Consider the following 19766-nt stretch of genomic DNA (forward strand, 5'->3'; position numbering starts at 1 on the left):
GGGAGGTCTGATTTCTGATGGTCTTTTTTTGTAACTAAGGAAGCAAAAATCATCTGCTTGGAAGTGTAACGAAGTGGTGGGAGAAGCTGGGGACTGGTAAAAGAGGTTCAAATTGAGCCTTTGAACAGAATGGAAGAAGCAAAAAGACAAAAGATCATTCATAATTAGCATTTAAAGCTCTGGCTGATTTTGCAAACACAATTACCTTAACAACAATTTCCAAATTTTTGTAATTTTCCTTTCAATTGGATTTTCTAGGCTGACACAGAAACAGAAATGGTGGAAGATTAAACAGACCCAGGGCTAGAGTTTTAAAGGGTTAATTCAAAAGAAGGACAAAAAGACAGAAGAGAGAAAGGAAAACAAATTTCTGATAACTTTAATATGCAAGCCAAAGATTATGAATCCCTTGTTAAGAATGTGGTTCTATATTAGAAAAATGCCTGCAAAGAAGTATTGTACACTTTTTTTCCTCCTTTCCACATAATCAAAATACTTCTTCTGTATACAAATCTATATTCTATTGTGGGGTTTGACTGGAGGTTAGGACTTAAATAGATATTTTGGACTTAAATAGATGTGAATGCTGGGGTAGTTTGAAACTCTCATATATTCAATCCCTGCCCACTATTTCAGCTTGGTACCATACCTCTTTAAATATAGTACCTTAAAGAGGGTCCCATGCTTCAACTATTTTCTGGCTATAGAAAATTACAATGGGATTTTAAGCTTCTGCAGAAATGGTCACATAATGATCCAGATCCCTAACTCAAACATATCTCTCGATTGCTTTAGTTTTCCAATCATTTCTGCCTTAAGATCTTATCATAAGTCCTCAAAGTACACGCTGGTTTCCCAATAATTTTTCATCAAAAAGGGAATCTACAGTGATATTTTGAAACATTTTAAAATCCATTTTTACCCATAAAATGCTTATTTCCAAGTTTGTAAAGTTGAAAAGGTCATGTTTACTTTTTAGCAATGAAAGCATTATTTTTTTTTTAATTTTTATTCCTTTATTCACTTATTTTTTTTTTTTTTAATTTTTAAGTAGGCTGTACTGCACACCCAGCATGGAGGCCACGGTGGGCCTTGAACTCACAACCCTGAGATCATAGACTGGAGCTGAAAAGTCGGTCTCCCAACCAATGGAGCCACCCCAGTGCCCTCCGAACGCATTAGTTCTGGTGAGAAAAACATTTTGGCCTAATTATTCTGAAATGTGGTTTCATTAATATTGACTAAAAAATAAAATCCATCTGAGGGATTAAATAAAGGTTATATTTACTGCATATTTATTTTTCTTTCCCACTGGAATGTATAACCTAAAAGGCCAGAGACTTTTACCCCTAGAAAAGCACCTGGCACATAGCAAGCGCTGATTAAATATTTGATGGAATATTAACACCATCCAAATAGAGTATGGGTGGTAGGCTCTCCTGAAGATTAATGCTAAATCTAAGCCTAAATTCCTAAAGAATCTCTTAACAGTCTCTTGTTCCCAGTTTTCTGATATATTTAGTTAGATAAATATGCACAAAAATGGGAGCTTACTCTTCTTAAAGATCATTGTTTAAGATTAAGTTAAGTTTAAACATTTAAGACTAAAAAATAAAATGTATGAGTATTACTTTACCCATGAATAGTGATGTTGATCCTAGAAACATCCCCACTGTTCAAGAACTCAAAAATCTGCTAAAAATCTGGGCTAAAATCCAGAATCCTTATTTGACATTAGAAAACATTATTAAAGTTCACCCACATGCTCTTGTATGAAATATCTGCAAATCCCTTGCATTTAACTTAAATCCCACAGAATTAGAATTCTCTGGGCACTTTACATATTTGATAAAACATGAATCTCAATCTATATAATCAGAGAAAAACTTTATAAAAAGGTAAGCAACTTGGAAATCCCTTTCCTTCAAAACACATTTCTTATTAAATGTTAGTAAACAGCTCCATACTTCTAACAAACACTGATATTACATGTAAATTTTCTCTTACCTAGTTTTACAGGAAAGCCTGGAGGAAGCTTCATCTGAACAAATTCTCTAAGCTTGTTAAAGTGCTTGAAGGGAGCTATTACTTCCAAAACATTCAATAACCTGAAAATTTGAAGGAGAAAAAATTGATTTCTTTGTATCTTTATGTTGTTTTATAACTACATGTATCAAACTCAGATAGTAGTACTGACCTCTAGATGTTAAGGATGAGGAAATGTCACCTCCTTCTTCCTCCTGATTTTTTGTTTTATTACCCTTTTACTGTGTTTAAGTTTACATTTACATTTGATTGTGAATTCATAATTTCCACAGTTGTTTGATTTTTAGATCTGTATATAAATGAAAAGGTTTACACCCATGTTCTTCCTGAAGTCTACACTTTCCTGAGTTCTTAATTAGTCTCCCTGGGTGGCTGAATTTCTTGGTCAATTTTGTGTCAAGGGCTCTCAAATTCTTCGTATTCCTTGATTTCTTGTAGACTTCATAAATGAGTGTTTCTTTTTGCATATTTAAAGGGAAATTTGGCTGGCATAAAATTTCAGTTTATGCTTCTTTCCCTCTGAATTATAATTTCATAATGTCTCCCAGAATTTAGTATTACATTAGTCTTTAATTATAACCTTCTTTCATCTTTTAATTGAATGAATTTCATTTTCAAATAGTATTATTTTTCTTTGAAAATGGACCCAAATGACTGCAATATTTTTTAATTCAATGTTTTCCTCAATTGCCCTAATATGTAAACGACATCTTAGCCAGATATACCACCTGATCACATTTTGTCTCAGAAATGTCAAGATGTGAAATAATGTAAAGTCAGGTTTTTACCTCTTTTTTTGCCTAAATGCCCTTGGATTTCTTTATTAACAATCAAAGGCCAGGGGCATCTAGGCAGCTCAGCTGGTTAAGCATCTGCCTTTGGTTCAGGTCATGATCCTGCATTCCAGGGATAGAGCCCTGGGAGCCCAGGGAGTTGGGCTCCCTGCTCTGTAAGGAGACTGCTTCTCCCTCTCCCTCTGCCATTCCCCCCTCCCCCCAACTTGTACTTTTTGGCTCTCTCTAGCTCTCTGTCAAATAAATAAATAAAATCTTAAAAAAATAATCAAAGTCAAATTGTTTAATCACGGTAATTATTGTTACCAATGATTCTTTGATTTTTCCTAGAACCTGATGTTATGCTACAGATTCAGTCTTTCCTTACAGAGAAATTTTTACCCTACCTTGAATACTATTTTGATTACATTTTGGAGGCTTTCTATGTAAGGGGATCACCAATGATCCTTATGTTGAATCCTCTTTGTCCTCCATAAATATTGCTTCTCTAATTCCTTTAATCTTTTTTTCATTAAATTCACTATGAGCTATCACATTTTATTTTTCAGACACATCTTTTGTGTTCATTGTTGTTTCTAATGTATTTGTTCTACAATAATGTTATTTAGTGCTTAATTTATTTCCTTAGCTTTAAAGTCTCCTTTTCATTTAATTCTATTATCTTATCTCATCTAGAATCACCTAGTTTGCTGATTTCACATCTTTTTACATTTTTCTAAACCACTTACAAGGAATTTTCTTCTGTCTTTGACTTATGTTTTATTCTAGAATGAATATCTTGTCTGGCTTTACACACTATGTTTCTTGTTTTGTTTTGTTTTGTTTTGTTTTCAGAAGGAACGGTTACAATAGCCACATTTTATAAATTGTCATGTACTCATTTTTTTTCACATATCAACTGTAAAATTGAGTAATTCCTAAAATTGACAGCATCTTACAATTAGCCACATTTTTCTTCTTTATTAGAATATAAAACTGGTGATCCTGGAGTCAGATGGGTCCAAGATAAGATGAATTATGCAAATGTGTAGGTATGGCTAAATGCCCTTCCCACATCTTCTCACAACTACCAATCTCCCTCTCTGATCTATAGATTAATGGCTGTCTAGCTCATTCTACCCATTTTTCCAAATTTTGGTTAGTGAGGAGTATGAGAGACATGTATATCTTTTGTAGAAAACAGGAGTCATCCTTTCTTCTCTGATAATTAATTTTCGATACTCTAGGCCAGAGAAGGGGAAGGAACTAAAAAGGAAAAATAGCCTGGTGCTTCCATTCATTCTCTACTTCAGAGAGGAGCCTAAAGTTGTGATTCTGTCGGTCAGCTATCCCTATCTACCACTCCCATTCCACCCACCTCTACAAACTCTACAAATTGGGTTTCTTTTTTTTTTTGAGAGAAGGAGCCAGAGGGAAAAGGTGAGACAGAATCTTAAGCAGACTCCATGCCAGCACAGAGTCGGACACAACACCGGGCTCAATCTCATGACCCAGAGATCATGACCTAAACTGAAATCAAAAGCAGTTTGAGCCACCCAAGTGCTCCACAAATTGAACTTTTTCTAAATGAACGGTGATGAGTACAGGTTTGAAAGCATATATTCAAGATGTTGTTCACTACAGTATTGCTTATAATGGTGACAAACTACAATCAAAATGTTTATCAGTAGGAGGATGATAAAATAAAAGGACAGTACATCAATATTACAAAATACCAAGGAAAGAAGAAAAAGATAAAAATGTAATTATTGCAAGAACTCCAAGATACACGTATTTTTTAAAAGAAAAAATGAAAGTCACAGAACAAAATGTAAACTATTCCTCAATCTTATTTTTAAAAATGGCAAAACACACAGAAAAATCTAGACAAAAACACCCCAGTTATTCCCCTATTAGCTATTAGTGAGGTAAAAGTAAACGAATTTTTATTCTATAAACTTCCATGCTGTTAGATTTTTTTTATAATTAGCATGATTCATTTACTACTTTTATCATTCTAAAAATTATTCAAAAACTTAGCTGGTTAAAATAGTAAAAATGTTAATAGTTTGTTAAACAGAAATTGTCGGGAAGAGTGCACAACTATCAAAGCAATGGCTATTTGCTTTTTCATTTCAAAGGACCCAAATGCAACACTCAGATGCAAATATTATTACACCCTTCAAGATTTCACAGTTTCTTTCATAGCCTTGTATAGTTAGTGACAAACTTACAACTCTATTCCCAAGGGAAATTCCTGGCTCATGGCTATCGTGGCTTTAAACGTTTTCTTACTCTCCTTGCACACCAGTTCTCTACCCAAATGAGGAGCTCTAAAATGGGAAGAAAATTAAAAATTAGGAAAACTTTTCTACATGCTATCATCATCCTATGAAGAATCTGTCCTCTTCTAATCACATCACTAGTAAATTAATTTTTCCTAATCTATACAGACATAAATTTAAATTATGCTAAAAGGACTTAAGACATGTATAAAAAATGAGACATGGGTAACAAAAAAAGAAACTAGCATAAAGTAAAGTTCAGGAAAAAATCTTAACAAATTTCATTTGTTGAATAAATTGAATATAAATTGAATAAATTTAATAACCACTGTTTTTAGGAATAAAGCAAATTGCTAGAAAAAGTAAACTTTAAAAATACTGTATATCTCTAAGAGCATTATTCAATTCAATCTCTTTTACTGTCTATACTTCTTACCACTGACTAGTAAGAAGAATAAAGAATTCTATGTTAATTATAGACTATAATATAGGCTGGAAACATTTAGAAGAAGTTAGAAAAGTACAATAAACCTTAAATATTAAATAAATAAAAGTCATGACAATTTCTTTCTAATCATGGAAGTAGGTAATATTTTATTCTCCACCAAAAGGAAAAAATATTTCTACAAACAATTGTACCTTCTTCGACGGGGTTGGCGAGAAAAAAAACCTTTTTATTTATCCATTCAAAATAAACCTTTTGTTCACTCATCATCCTTTTATTCAATAAATATTTACTACATACAAACCATGTAGTAGGTACTCTAGCAAAGATCTATAATACAACATTAAGCCAAGTCTTATGTAAGGATGGCGAGAAGAGGTCTGACACAGGCTGAAACAGATAATGAAAGGGGATGTGCTTTAAAAGGCAAAAAGTAGAAAAACAGCGAATGGCTTTACCCACCATACTAAAGACTTAGGATAATAACAGAATATAAAAGTTCACATATAATGAGAAAACTCAAATAAGCAGCTGCAGTGGGAAATTCCTCACATTATATACTTTCTTAGAATAATGTGCTGTAATTTTTTGGGGTTGTATAAAATGGCAGCAGGGATGTAAAAAGAAGGCTCCACAACTTATTCAAATGTAACTGGGGTTACTTCTTTCCCTCATCATGCTTACTGCATATTTTACAAGATAAAAGAATTGCTTCAGAGAAGAAGGCACTAAAAATTCTTGCTAAAATAATCTTACACCTAAATATCCACATTTTTACAAACTGTTCTTTCTAAAAACCAATGGACAAAATAAAACCAAAAAAAGCCCCTATTTCAAAAATAAAATAAAACAAAAATACTTACTTTCCATTTTCAGCAGATATATATTCTTCCCATGTAATAGTGTTCTGAGGAGGAGGGGTAAGGGACTGTCTTCGAACCGGCTGCCAAAAATTAAAAAAGAAAAAAAGAAAGAGGGAGAGGGAGATAGAGAGGTAGAAAAAAAGAAAAATTACATATTTTTAAAGATATAAAATAAAAACATGCAATAAACTATGTAAATTACGAATTTTACTTAAATTAAATCTCTTCAATATAATGCTTTTAAGGATTTACTTCTGAGATAATTCCATGGTGACTTAAGCTCTATTGGTAAGATTAATTATCATTTTTTTTTTCTAAATCTCAAATAAGACCAGTATCAAAGCAATAAAATCCATTCATCCAATGGCTTAATCATCTAAAATGTTCCTGGCATTATGCCAGATGTTGAGCATGAGAACTAAAGAGAGGTATAAAAACTAACCCCAGCTTCAAGGAATTTACAGTTCAGAGTTGGAAAGAATTAAAAAAAACAAACCATACAGACAACAGTCAGAAATACAAAGTATTGTATAATTAACAGCCAAATGAACTTACACAAAACTGAGTAGTACAGAAGCTCAGGGGGGAAAAAAAGCAATTGTCTATGGAAAATAAATTGAGACTAGGGATTGAGGCTCAGATTTAAATGAAAACAAAATAAAGAGAATATTTTAGACAAGGAAAATTCATGGTAAAAAACACAACTAGACTAAGTTATGTGAACTGGAAAGTTCAAAAAGGAGATCAACAATAGTGATAAAGGTCATGTCAGATCTTAAAACTTACATGGTAACATGTCTTTGTTAAATATGAATTTGTATCACCACAGGATGAACTGGCAAATAAGGAACTATGGGAGTGGCAGTAGATATTAAAAATTGCTAAGAAAAATTACCAAGACAAACTCATGGAGCAAAAGCGTAACAAGTGAAAGACTGATATAAATAATAAGATAGTTAACACTGGGAGAGGATCCCATTCATAGTACAGTTTTGGATATTATAAGATATTAATAAGCAGGATATTAGAGTTGTTAAAAATCAAGATTCTGAAAACAATAAATTGATTGGAATTCCAGCTCCATTACCTGATAGTTGTAGAAATTTGGGCATTACATTCTCTTATGTCAATTTAGCTTACCTGTAAAACACATGACCACCTATCTTATAGTTAAGAATTCAAGGCTTGAGGGGCGCCTGGGTGGTTCAGTGGGTTAAAGCCTCTGCTTTCGGCTCAGGTCATGGTCTCAGGGTTCTGGGATCAAGCCCCCGCATAGGGCTCTCTGCTCAGCAGGGAGCCTGCTTCCTCCTCTCTCTCTCTCTCTCTCTCTCTGCCTGCCTCTCTGCCTACTTGTGATCTCTCTCTCTCTCTCAAATAAATAAATAAAATCTTTAAAAAGAATTCAGGGCAATAATGTATAGAAAGAGCATAATGTCTGGCAAAGAATAAAGTATTCAGTAACATTCACAATTATATACCGTGAGGTTCCCAGAGGGAAGTTAACAAAAAGAAAAGGGAAGAAGTCAGATTTAAAGATACGGGAATTCTTTGAATAGATTAAAAAAAAAAATTCGTAAGAAAACAGAGATTTAATGACTAAGTCCTAAAAACAACATGCATTTGGGGGAGAAAAAAAAGACAGAAAGGAGCCAGATATTAATCAATAAGCAAAAAAAAATTAGAGCATCAAGTTTTCACAGAGGCCAAAAGACTATTATATATCACAATACAAGGACTTTAAAGAGAAAGTCTGAAAAAAGGCCATACTTTTTTGTTGTTGTTGTTAGAAATGATTGAGATCTTTGAATAACATCAGAAGGATGTGGGGAAAAAATGAACCTAATTAACAATGTTTGAGCATCAGGCAGTATGAAAAACAACAATTCCATTCTTGAAAATTTTACAAAGAGACACACAGAAGTTGGGTTAAAATCCAGCGTGATGGAGGCTATGATTAAGGGATCTAAAGGATGACATAAAATCAGAGAAGGGGTTTCTGACTGAGGTAGCCAAAGATAAGTGCCAGCAATCATGGTTCCTGAGCAGAGGAGTCTAAAAGAAAAAGAACAAAATAACCAGTTGAAGGAAACTGAGGAAAGCACAAAGGTGAGAAAAGTCATGTGGTGTATTGGAAAACTGCAAGTGTACTGTATCTACTTAATGAGTAGAATACATGAAGAGAAAATGATCAGATACAGGGGTAAGTAAGAAAGAAAGAAATGAGAAAAAGCAGTGTGGATGGTTTCTGTGCACTGAGTAGATTGTATTTTACTCGGGAAGCAATGGACAAATACTTTAAGCAATATAATGTGGTTTTTAAAACACAAATTTTGGAGCCAAACTGATCAAACCCTATCTTTGCCAATTACTGACTTTGGACAAATTACTCACCCTCTTTTGTCTCAGGGTAGTCAACTATACAACCTCACAGGGTTTATGAAGATAAAAGTGATTTGGGTTTTTGTTTTTTTTTTAAAGATTTTATTTATTTATTTGACAGAGAGAGATCACAAGCAGGCAGAGAGGCAGGAAGAGAGAGAGAGAAGGAAGCAGGCTCCCGGCTGAGCAGAGAGCCCGATGCGGGGCTCGATCCCAGGACCCTGCGATCATGACCCGAGCCAAAGGCAGCGGCTCAACCCACTGAGCCACCCAGGCGCCCCTAAAAGTGATTTGTTAAATATAAAGTACTTAATTTTAAATGGTGCCTGACAAACAGTCATTACTCTATACATTTTAGCTATTGAGCATAGGCATTACATAGTTCAATCTATTTCAGGCTGATCACTAGGACAGCAGTGTGTACCTTACAACTTATCTCAGTAATACAAATGAGAAATAGTAACAGTATACTGTTTCAAAATAGAAGGACAAAAACAGATTCCAGAAGTCTTCAAGATTTTGTTTCTGACCAGACACAGAGTAAGAAAAGCTAAGAAGTCTAAGAACAAAATTCAGGTTGCTGGATTGGGTGATGGTACTGGATAATGGTGTCACCTCTCAAGATAGAGGATACAGGGAGGAGGAACAAAATTGTTTGATCAGATTTGAACATACTAAATTTTATTTTTATTTACTTAAGTAGGCTCCAAGCCCAGAATTTAGCCCGATGTCGGGCTTGAACTCACAACCCTGAGATCAAGACCCGAGCCAAGATCAAGAATCAGATGCTTAACCAACTGAGCCACCTAGGAGCCCCCAAACATACTAAATTTTAGATACATATGTTTATCCAAGCAGAATAGATGAAAGCACTACAGATCTGAGGATTAGAAGTCATAACTGAAAGCATAGTTTGGGTGACAGTTACCAGTATTTACATGGTAACAGAAGCAACATCAGATAGTATCTAACCAATAAGACATTGGAGACTACTAGTTGTCTACCCAGTATCTATTCTCCTGTTACTGTTTAAAAAAAAAAAAAAAGGAAGGAAGGAAGAAAGGGGAAAAAAAAAAAAACCTCCCATTCAAATTTTTGACTGGACATATGACTTCCTAGACTAAAGACTTATTTTCTAGTCATCTTTTCAGCTAGCTAAGTATTATCATGTTACTAAGTTCTAACCAATGGGATATGAGCAGAGTGATAGGCACAACTTCTGACTGGATTCTCAAACAAAACAGGCAAGCCCTGTTCTTCAAAATTACTATTAGTAATTACAATTCCTGCTAGCTGGAATACTAAATAGATAATAAATGATCTTATACCATGTGGATGAAAGTCACATCTAAGAACAGCAGAGAAAGAAGATAAAAAAGACTAGATCTGAGATTAACCCACAGAGCAGAGAAACCACACAAATTCAGATTTTTATATGAGAAAAAAGTAATCAATACCAGTTTAATACATATAAAGGGGATATTACACATAATACTATTTCACATGGCAATGGCTTAGTAGAATGACAAGCAGGCTTTAAACGTAGATCGTGACCCTCACAAATATTTTAAGAAGATACTAGGTAAAACAGTATCTTATGATACTGTAAAAGGTAAACAGATATACACTAACAAAATGTGCAATTCTAAGGGGAAGACTGGAAAAATTTAAGACTGCAGCTCCAACCCAGAACAACAGCAAAGGCAAATCTCGACTCCACCCAAATCTCTAACTAAGCAGACCATAATCAATTTCTCTTTCAGAACACTGCTTAAAATCTGTCTATTCTTGCTTCCAGTCTAGTTAATACTTGCATATATTTGACTATGACTAGTTTTATACATTATATATATTTACATATGTATATATGTATATGTACATATTATCACTCATACATATATATCTACATAGATATATATTATTTTCATATATGTGTGTGTGTGTATATATATATGACTCATTTGCCAGGCATGATTAGATAATGTGGTATGTCACTTCAGTATATTTTTTCAGGTAATAAACTTCTCTAAGCAATTCTGCTTCTGTTTAGAATGAATTCTAAACTATACATTATATGTTACCCATCTTTAAAAAAAGATTGTAATGAATCTAATTTATAATTTAACCTTTTATTGAGTACTTTATCTCATCAAGGTATCAATTATTATATCTTAATAACGTCTTCCCAAGTTTCTTTACTCTAATTGTCCCTTTGTTATATAGTGACACTTGCAGCTGAATCCATCAGTGTTCCTGCTACACTACTACCACAGCTATCTAATAAAACAGGAAGACATGAAGGCTGCCACAGGATACCAGATGGCTTTCTAATGTTATTTTCCCAAGTCAACAGGCTTTTTAATTGAAATATCATATTTTAATTGAAATAATTAAATGCAAAAATTCTAATGGCTGTTTTCCTTGAAGCATATAAAAAACAGAGATTTTTTTAATGTATTGCTAGGTTTGCTCCTATTCTATTACATGGCAAAGGTTTCCGGAAGTTTAAGACATTCATGTATTTTATATCTATGTATTCCTATTTAGATTTTATATATTTAAAAAATACATAAGAATTAATAGACCTTAATTCAATATTCTATATATATGGTTGGCAAAATAAATGCTTTTATCAATGACTCTGTGCCTAAGGTATAAACAAAACACTGTTCCCTCCTCCAACAATAACTGGTTAAAACAAAGAGGAAAACAAACACCAAAAATATAAGAGCAAGTATGGTGACTTAAGAGTTTCTGAGCACTTAAATTTTATTATAAAAAAATACTGTCAGGCGCCTGGATAGCTCAGTGGGTTAAGCCTCTGCTTTCGGCTCAGGTCATGATCTCCAGGTGCTGGGACAGAGCCCACCATTGGGCTCTCTGCTCAGCAGGGAGCCTGCTTCCTCTTCTCTCCCTCTGCCTGCCTCTCTGCCTGCCTGTGATCTCTCCCTCTGTCAAATAAATAAATAAAATCTTTAAAAAGAAAGAACGAAAGAGAGAAAGAAACTCAAAGCTATTCATTTACAATGAAGAATACAAATTCATTCTGAAAACAATTAGACATTGATTTTTAAGAACTGAAATTCTATTAAAAAGTAGCTTGGGCACCTGGGTGGCTCAGTGGGTTAAGCCTCTGCCTTCGGCTCAGGTCATGATCCCAGGGTCCTGGGATCAAGCCCCGCATCGGGCTCTCTGCTCAACAGGGAACCTGCTTCCTCCTCTCTCTCTCTGCCTGCTTCTCTGCCTACTTGTGGTCTCTCTCTGTCAAATAAATAAATAAAATCTTTAAAAAAAAATTCTAAAAAAAAAGTAGCTTCAAAACATAAAAGTCATTTTTTCAAATGATCAGAACAGTCATATGTATTTTCTAGGTTCTTGAAATTTTCAATAAGGCTCCAAAGCCAAAAATATATTTTTTTTTACCACTACATGGTCTAAGCATGTAACTAAAAATATCACAATTATGATTTTTTTAAACTACATTTACGAATAGCTTCTTTCCCAGAGTTGTATCTTAGGGCTTCCTGACTCCTTTTCCAACTTGAACTTTCCAACATGTTGAAGGGTTATTAAGACGTGTTGAAAGTCTGAACATATAGAAAAAAGCAACTACACTAAAAACTGGCTGTAAAGGGATATACTTAGAAGCAAAGCAGCTTGGGTAAGGGCCCTAAAACCAAAACCTACCTTTGTTCCTTCTAGTTCTATGACTTCATGTAGATTAATTTCTTTACACCTCAGTTTCCTTTCTATAAAGTGGGGTAATGATACTTGTCTCATTAGGCCATTATAATAAATGAAATGACACATGAAATAAAACAATACCCCAGCTAAAAACAACTCCAATGCTTTAAGCCAATATAAATAGGAAAGAAAAACTTGCTGAGGTGAATATGGATTACCTTTTTTAATTTTTTAAGTTTTTTAATGTAGAAACTGAATTTAGATTTATGGTACTCCTTTCAAATTAGGTCACTGTAAAATCCTTTGTTATTCTCCAATATAATGTAACACTCTGTATTTAATGGTCACTAATTAAAATACATATATTTGAATAAGTAATCTATATTCCACCCTGACTTGAAAGTTAATAAAGCATATATATATTGATTTCCACAACTGATTTGCTTTTGTATTACCAAATGTGACCCGGCAGCCATTAATTTCAATAGTGGTATGTGGTTTGTTTTTTTTTTAACTCTGTTAAAATTTTAAACATAGTTCATCATTAAATGTCTCTTGAATTCATTAGATCCCCCTTTACTCTTCTTCACCCCAATTTTTAAAACTTGTGTGTTAATTTATATATATATGTATGTATGTGTGTGTATGTGTGTGTATATATATATATATATATATATATATATATATCCTAAAAAGCTTACATAAGTTTAAAAGAAATACATTCCTAAAATTATCTACAAAATTCATTGAAATATTTCTCTTTTCCTTTAACACCCACTATTGAATATAATGAAACTGGTATCGGTTTCATGTTGATTTCCATGTATTAGCAAATTGTGTCTAAGAGGAAACACACAGACACACAAACAAAAAACCACACATATTATTTGTATCTTTTTTATGATTACATTTATCAATTCTATTTTGATGTTCTTTCATCCTACACCTTACCTGATTCAACCAAATCAAATTATATGTATAGATGAGTATCTGATAGAATTACTATTTTCTTTAAATTCTTCTAAAATTTATAATTGAATTCCAAAAAGATTCTCAAATGTAATTCTTCAGTTCTTCCCTATCAAAAGTCCAAATAATATATAATGAGATACATATTTTTTATTCTAAAATAACAAAAATGTAATCTTACAAGGATTATAGAATTAACAAATAGCAATATAACCACGGCTTTTAGTAATTCTTAAAAAATTACTTATGCCAGACTGAAAATTAGTATAATGATTTCCTAAAATTCACACATATAAAAAAAATCCCTTCAGGAAAAAAGCATGGCACCTAGTCTCAACACTTTTATCCAACATTATATTGGTGTTACTTCCCAGCATAATAAGGTAAGAAAAACAATGAAATGAAAAAATAAACCTTTATGACTGGACATGATCATCTGTAGAAAATCCTAAGGAATCTACAAAAACTACATAATATATTAATTTAGCAATATGGATATGTCATATGTATTTCTATATACTATCAAGGAATGACTGGAAAATGAAATCTAAAAACATTACCACTTATGAAAGCACTAAAAAATACTACATGCTTGAGAGAGAAATTTAGTAAAATGTGAGTAAGACTTATATACTAAAAACTATAAAACACTTCTGAGATAAACTATAGATGATCTAAATAAATGTAGAGAATACACCAGGTTCATGAAACAGAAAATTCAGTATTTTTAAGATATCAAGCACTCTCACTTTAATTTACAAATTCAACACTACTCCAGTAAAAATTCCAGCAGGTTATTCAATGGAGGAAGGATGAACCTTTTCTTTTTTTAATGGCGCTAAATCAACTGGACATTCAAGGCAAAAAAATAAACCCTGACCATATATCACACCTTAAACAAAATTAACTCATGGACTTAAATGTAAAATGTAGAAATATAAGACTTCGATCAAAAACATACAGAAGATAATCTAAGGGACTTGGAGCTAAGCACAGACATGGTAGAAGTCATAAAACAAAAACTAATAAACTGGACCTCATCAAAATTAGACTTTTTCTCTTCCAAATACCCATTTAATAGGATAAAAAAATTAGCTACAGAGTAGGGGAAAAAATACCTGCACACACACCTGACAAAGAATGAGTATCTAGAATATATAAAAAATTTTAAAAACTCAACAGTAAAGAAATAATCCAATTAGACAATGGGAAAAAGATAGGAAGAGACATTTTATCAGAGAGGATATAAATCTGTATATTTTACGGCAAATAAGCACATGAAGAGATGAGCACTGAAATATCATTGGCTATTAGGGAAATGCAATAAAACAATGAGATAGCACTACTCACTATCTGTTATATACTGAATGTTTATATTCCTCCAAAATTCATCTGCTAAAACTCTAACTACTAATGTGATGGTGTTTGAGGTGGGGGCTTAAGGAGGTAATTAGATTTTTTTTTAATATTTTGCCTTAGTTTTATTGAGATATAACTGACATATAACATTGTATGAGTTTATGGTGTACAACATGTTGATTTGATGCATTTATATATTGCAAAATGATTAGCACCACATCATTAGCTAAAACCTCCATCCAGTCACAAAACCACACACATATTTCTTCCTTTCATGGAATGCACACTATATTATTCCCTGTATTTCCAGTCTTCCCCTCGCTAGGAGGAAATTCAGAACTAAATGTAACACTCAGTTGTGACATTCACCTTGTGCCACAGCTCCTGCACTTTCTGCATACTCCTCAGCACTGCTTCTGGTTTTCCTTTTTTATTTTTCAAACATCTCTCTAAATGTGATCTTCATTACAGGCCTCCTCACCTCATGAAAATTAGATAGGCATAAATTATAAACAAGCATCAAGGCCCTCCTTTGACTATCAGCATCTAAGGCAGTAAAAAGAATAAAACGCTCTGCAGAAGGGCTTCCTCTGGGCCACTGAGCTATTCTGCCACCTCCTCTGCCAAGTGTATGCTTATGGACTAGTATCATCCAATTTCCTAGGCCACATATCTCTAAGATGATAGGGAACACAAAGATAGTGATGGCTGGGAAGTGTGACTCAGTATCACAACACCTACGCTGCACAGGGCTTCAAAGCAAAGCAAAATGAAACAAAAGAAACCTGGCAAAATCTTCTCTGTCCTAAGGAATTCAAAAGAGCTGACAAACACAGATGAAGCAAAAGCAGCTACTACAACATGCCAAGGGCTATCCCCAACATTCTCACTGGTAGGATCTTCCAACTATTCTCCCAGTTAACATTTTTTAAAATTTATACTCAATTAACTAATATATAATGTATCATTAGTTTCAGAGGTAGAATTCAGTGATTAATCTGTCTTAAATAATACCCATTGCTTATCATATCACAAGTCTTCCTTGATGTCTATCACTCAAGTTACCCCAATCCCCCACCCCGCTCCCCTCCAGCAACCCTCAGTTTGTTTCATATGGTAGTCTCTTACGATTTGTCTCCCTCTCTAATTTCATATTTTCCCCTCCCTTCTGCTATGATCCTGCTTTGTTTCTTAAATTCCACATATGACTTGAGATCATATAATAAGTGTCTTTCTCTTTTCTCTGACTTATTTTACTTAGCATAATACCCTCTAGTACCATCTATATCATTGCAAATGGCAAGATATCTTTTTTTTTTTTTGGATGGCTGACAAGTATTCCATTGTATATACATACTACATCTTCCTTATCCATTCATCTGTCAATGGATATCTGGGCTCTTTCCATAGTTTGGCTACTGTGGACATTGCTGCTATGAACATTGGGGTGCAGGTGCCCCTTCAGATCACTACATTTGTATCTTTGTGGTAAACCCCAAACCACAAAATCTTTGGAGTAGTGCAATTGCTGGGTTGCAGGGTACCTCTGTTTTCAACTTTTTGAGGAACCTCCATTCGATTTTCCAGAGTGGCTGCACCAGCTTACATTCCACCAACAGTCTAAGAGGATTCACCCTTTTCCACATCCTCGCCAACATCTACCATTTCCTGACTTGTTAATTTTAGCCATTCTGACCAGTGTAAAGTGGTATCTCATTGTGGTTTGATTTGTATTTTCCCTGATGCCAAGTGACGTGGAGCCTTTTTTCATGTGTCTGTTGGCCATTTGTATCTTTTCTTTGGAGAAATGTCTATTCATATCTTCTGCCCATTTCTTAAGGGGATTCTTTGTTTTTTAGGTATTGAGTTTGGTAAGTTCTTCATAGATTTTGGATACTAGCCGTTTATCTGATAAGACATTTGCAAATATCTTCTCCTATTCTGTCAGTTGTCTTTTGGTTTTATCAACTGTTTCCTTTGCTGTGCATAAGGTTTTTATCTTGATCAAGTCCCAATAGTTCATTTTTGCCTTTGTTTCCCTTGCCTTTGGAGATGTGTCTAGCAAGAAGTTGCTGTGGCAGAGATCACAGAGGTTGCTGTGTTCTCTAGGATTTTGATGAATTCCTGTCTCACATTTAGGTCTTTCATCCATTTTGAGTCTATTTTTGTGGGAAATAATTAGTTTTAGATGAGGTCGTAAGGGCAAGACTCACATGATGGTATTTCTGTTCTTCTAAGATAAGGAGCAAACAGAGTGAACAGAGTGTTCTCCCCCCACCTAAGAACACAGCAAGAAGTCAGCCATCTGTAAGTCAGTAAGAAAACCCATATCTGGAAAGCAAACAGGCCAGCATGCTTATGTTCTTGGTCTTTCCAGGCTCTAGAACTGTGAAAAATATATTCCCATGGTTTAAGCCATCCAGTTTCTGGTATTTTGTTATCCATATAAGAGCTAAGTAAGACACTATCAGAAATAGTAAAATAAATAATAAAAAAATAATAAAAACCAAAAAAAGAATGGGTAAAATAAAAATTGTGACAATATCAAGTGTCAGAAAGGATGAAAGAAACAATCGTTCATACGCTGTTTCCAAGAATGGAAAATATAAAACAATTTGGCAGTTTCTCACAAAACTAAACATACAACCCAGCAACTATACTCTTAATTGTACTTGAACCTGAGTGCAGAACCCTCCCTTCACCCCCATCATCCCAACCCCAAGCCCAACCCCGGAAGCGAGGGATGTGAACTCTTCATTATGGAGGAAGTTCTGGATGGAACAGAGCAAAGACAGTATCTGGGCATTCTAGAGATGAGTATTGAAAAAGGACTTCAAAACCACCTACAATTGACCTCAGTCTGTACTTTTTAATTAATTCCTTCTTTCCAGTTATCTTAACTCAGACAAAACAAAAACAAAAACAGAAACAAAAAAACAACAAAAAAAAAACCCTACAGGCAAAGGATACCTTGACAGAAACCTTGACAGAAACCCAGTAAGAACTGCCCCAACACCAGCAAGACCCTGCATGACTGACTCCAGGGCAATGATCAACCTGACCCTTACTGTCCAGCAGATGTACCCACATACCTTTGTCCCACATTTTCCTTACAAAAACCAGGAGTATTTTCAGCACTTTGCATAGTCTTCGAGACATCAGTTAGCTATCTTCCTAGCTATTTATTTGGCCTCACCAAAATAAAGTCTTTTCTTATTTCACCACCACTTGTGTATCTGCCTTTGGATCTTGCCAATGGCAAGTGGCTAGCTGAACCTGGTCTGTTTGGGACCCCACAGAACAAATGCTCTTGCTTGGGCCAAATTACAATCTGAATGGTACGCAGAGTAGACAAATCAGACAACTGGCATGAACTGTCTTCTAGAGCCACTAGGGCAGTGAGGCACACAGGGTCCTGCAGCCCACTCCCCAAGGGTCCCTCTGCCCATTTACTCCTCAAGCACACACACAAGCAGCCAGCTTCATGCATTCCCAAAGAGCATTTATCCCAGAGAAATAAAGACTTACGTTCACACAAAAACCTGTATGTGAACATTTTTGGCAGCTTTATTCATAATAGCAAAACTGGAAACAACCCAAATGTCCTTCAACAGGTAATAGTTAACCAAACTATGGTACAATCATAACATGGACGACTACGCAGCAGTAAAACCAACAAACTATTGATTTACAACTGGGAAAAATTACCAGGGAATTAAGCTGAGTGGGGTGGGGGGGCAATCTCAAAGGGTTATACACAGTACTCTTGAAATGGTAAAATTTTTAAAATGGAGAAATAGATTAATGGTTACCAGGGATAAAGGACAGGAAAGGCACAAAAAGCAAAAGGTATGCCTACACAAGGGGAATAGGAGGAATCTTATGGTGAGGGACACGTTTTATATCTTGACTATAAATGCAAATACCCTGTTATGCTATTATATTACTGTTTTGTAAAACGTTACCATTTGAGGAATTTGGGTGAGGTATATATGTAGAATCTCTGTATTATTTCTTATGACTATGTATGTGAACCTATAACTATCTCAAAATTAAAAGCTGAATTCAGAAAAATCAAGCAAACCTTTATGTAAAAACTGACTGATCTATATATTCAAAATCATCCTAATCAAAATCCTACCACGTTTTTCATCTTTTGTAGAAACTGATGAGCTGATTTTAAATATTCATGAAGAACTATACAGTTCAAAAGGCTATGCTTAACAGAAGAAATGTTTCCTTTGATTTCTGCGTAGAAATTAAAAGCTTAACGAGTAAATTTATTTCATATTATTTTGTTCTATTATATACTCAGTTGGAATTAAACTATGTTTTAAGTTCAAAGTTCAAAACTACTGCTGATTAAAATGCCATTTAAAGGCCCTATTAACAATTAGGTGCATCAGGTTATAATCTCTGCCCTAAAGGAAATCATGTTGCGTACTGTTAAGTTTAAATGTAGATAAATCAGACAACTGAAGACAAATGGCAAATGGCCCATGAAATTCTATTTTATAAAGTTTTATTTCTATGTATTCATCCCCAAATAGTTTATTGCCAAACTTAAACAAAGGCAGCAATAACTACCACCAAAACAAAACCATTTTTTAAAAAAACAAGTCCAATAAAATTTTAATCACAACGCAAGTCCAAATAAATGGACTTTTGTCTGGTCAATGATGGGAGAGAGTAGCAGCTTTGTTAAAGACTGAGCTCAGCATTCCCTCTCTCAGTTCATCTGCATTTCTATTTCCTGAGCATATCGTGTCCTATATCTCTTACTGATCAAGAGATCAGTAAATACCAGAAGTCTTCCTGAAAATGAAGGCCTATAGTGCTCTATCCCAGGAAAAAGAAAAAGGCGTACAAAGAGGATCTGGCATGAGGGGACAGGATCACACTACACTGGCATAATCACAACTTTAACATTTAATAAGGATTCTTAGACATTTTATATCCTACA

General features: G+C 34.2%; 1 protein-coding gene across 1 annotated transcript in view; it reads right to left on the bottom strand.

Annotated features, from left to right (window-relative positions):
• ANKRD13C (ankyrin repeat domain 13C) overlaps window positions 1-19766 on the bottom strand; it is a 97626-nt gene that overhangs the window by 8862 nt on the left and 68998 nt on the right. Inside the window, exons 10-12 of the mRNA XM_004763008.3 lie at window positions 6413-6492; window positions 5054-5152; window positions 2008-2108 (exon numbers count right to left, since the gene is read on the bottom strand). Coding sequence (XP_004763065.1) covers window positions 2008-2108; window positions 5054-5152; window positions 6413-6492 — 280 coding nt within the window. The remainder of the gene's footprint in view (window positions 1-2007; window positions 2109-5053; window positions 5153-6412; window positions 6493-19766) is intronic.

The sequence above is a fragment of the Mustela putorius genome, unplaced genomic scaffold, assembly GCF_011764305.1.
Source record: "Mustela putorius furo isolate JIRA1106 unplaced genomic scaffold, ASM1176430v1.1 tig00003853_pilon_pilon_pilon, whole genome shotgun sequence".
NCBI lineage: Eukaryota > Metazoa > Chordata > Mammalia > Carnivora > Mustelidae > Mustela > Mustela putorius.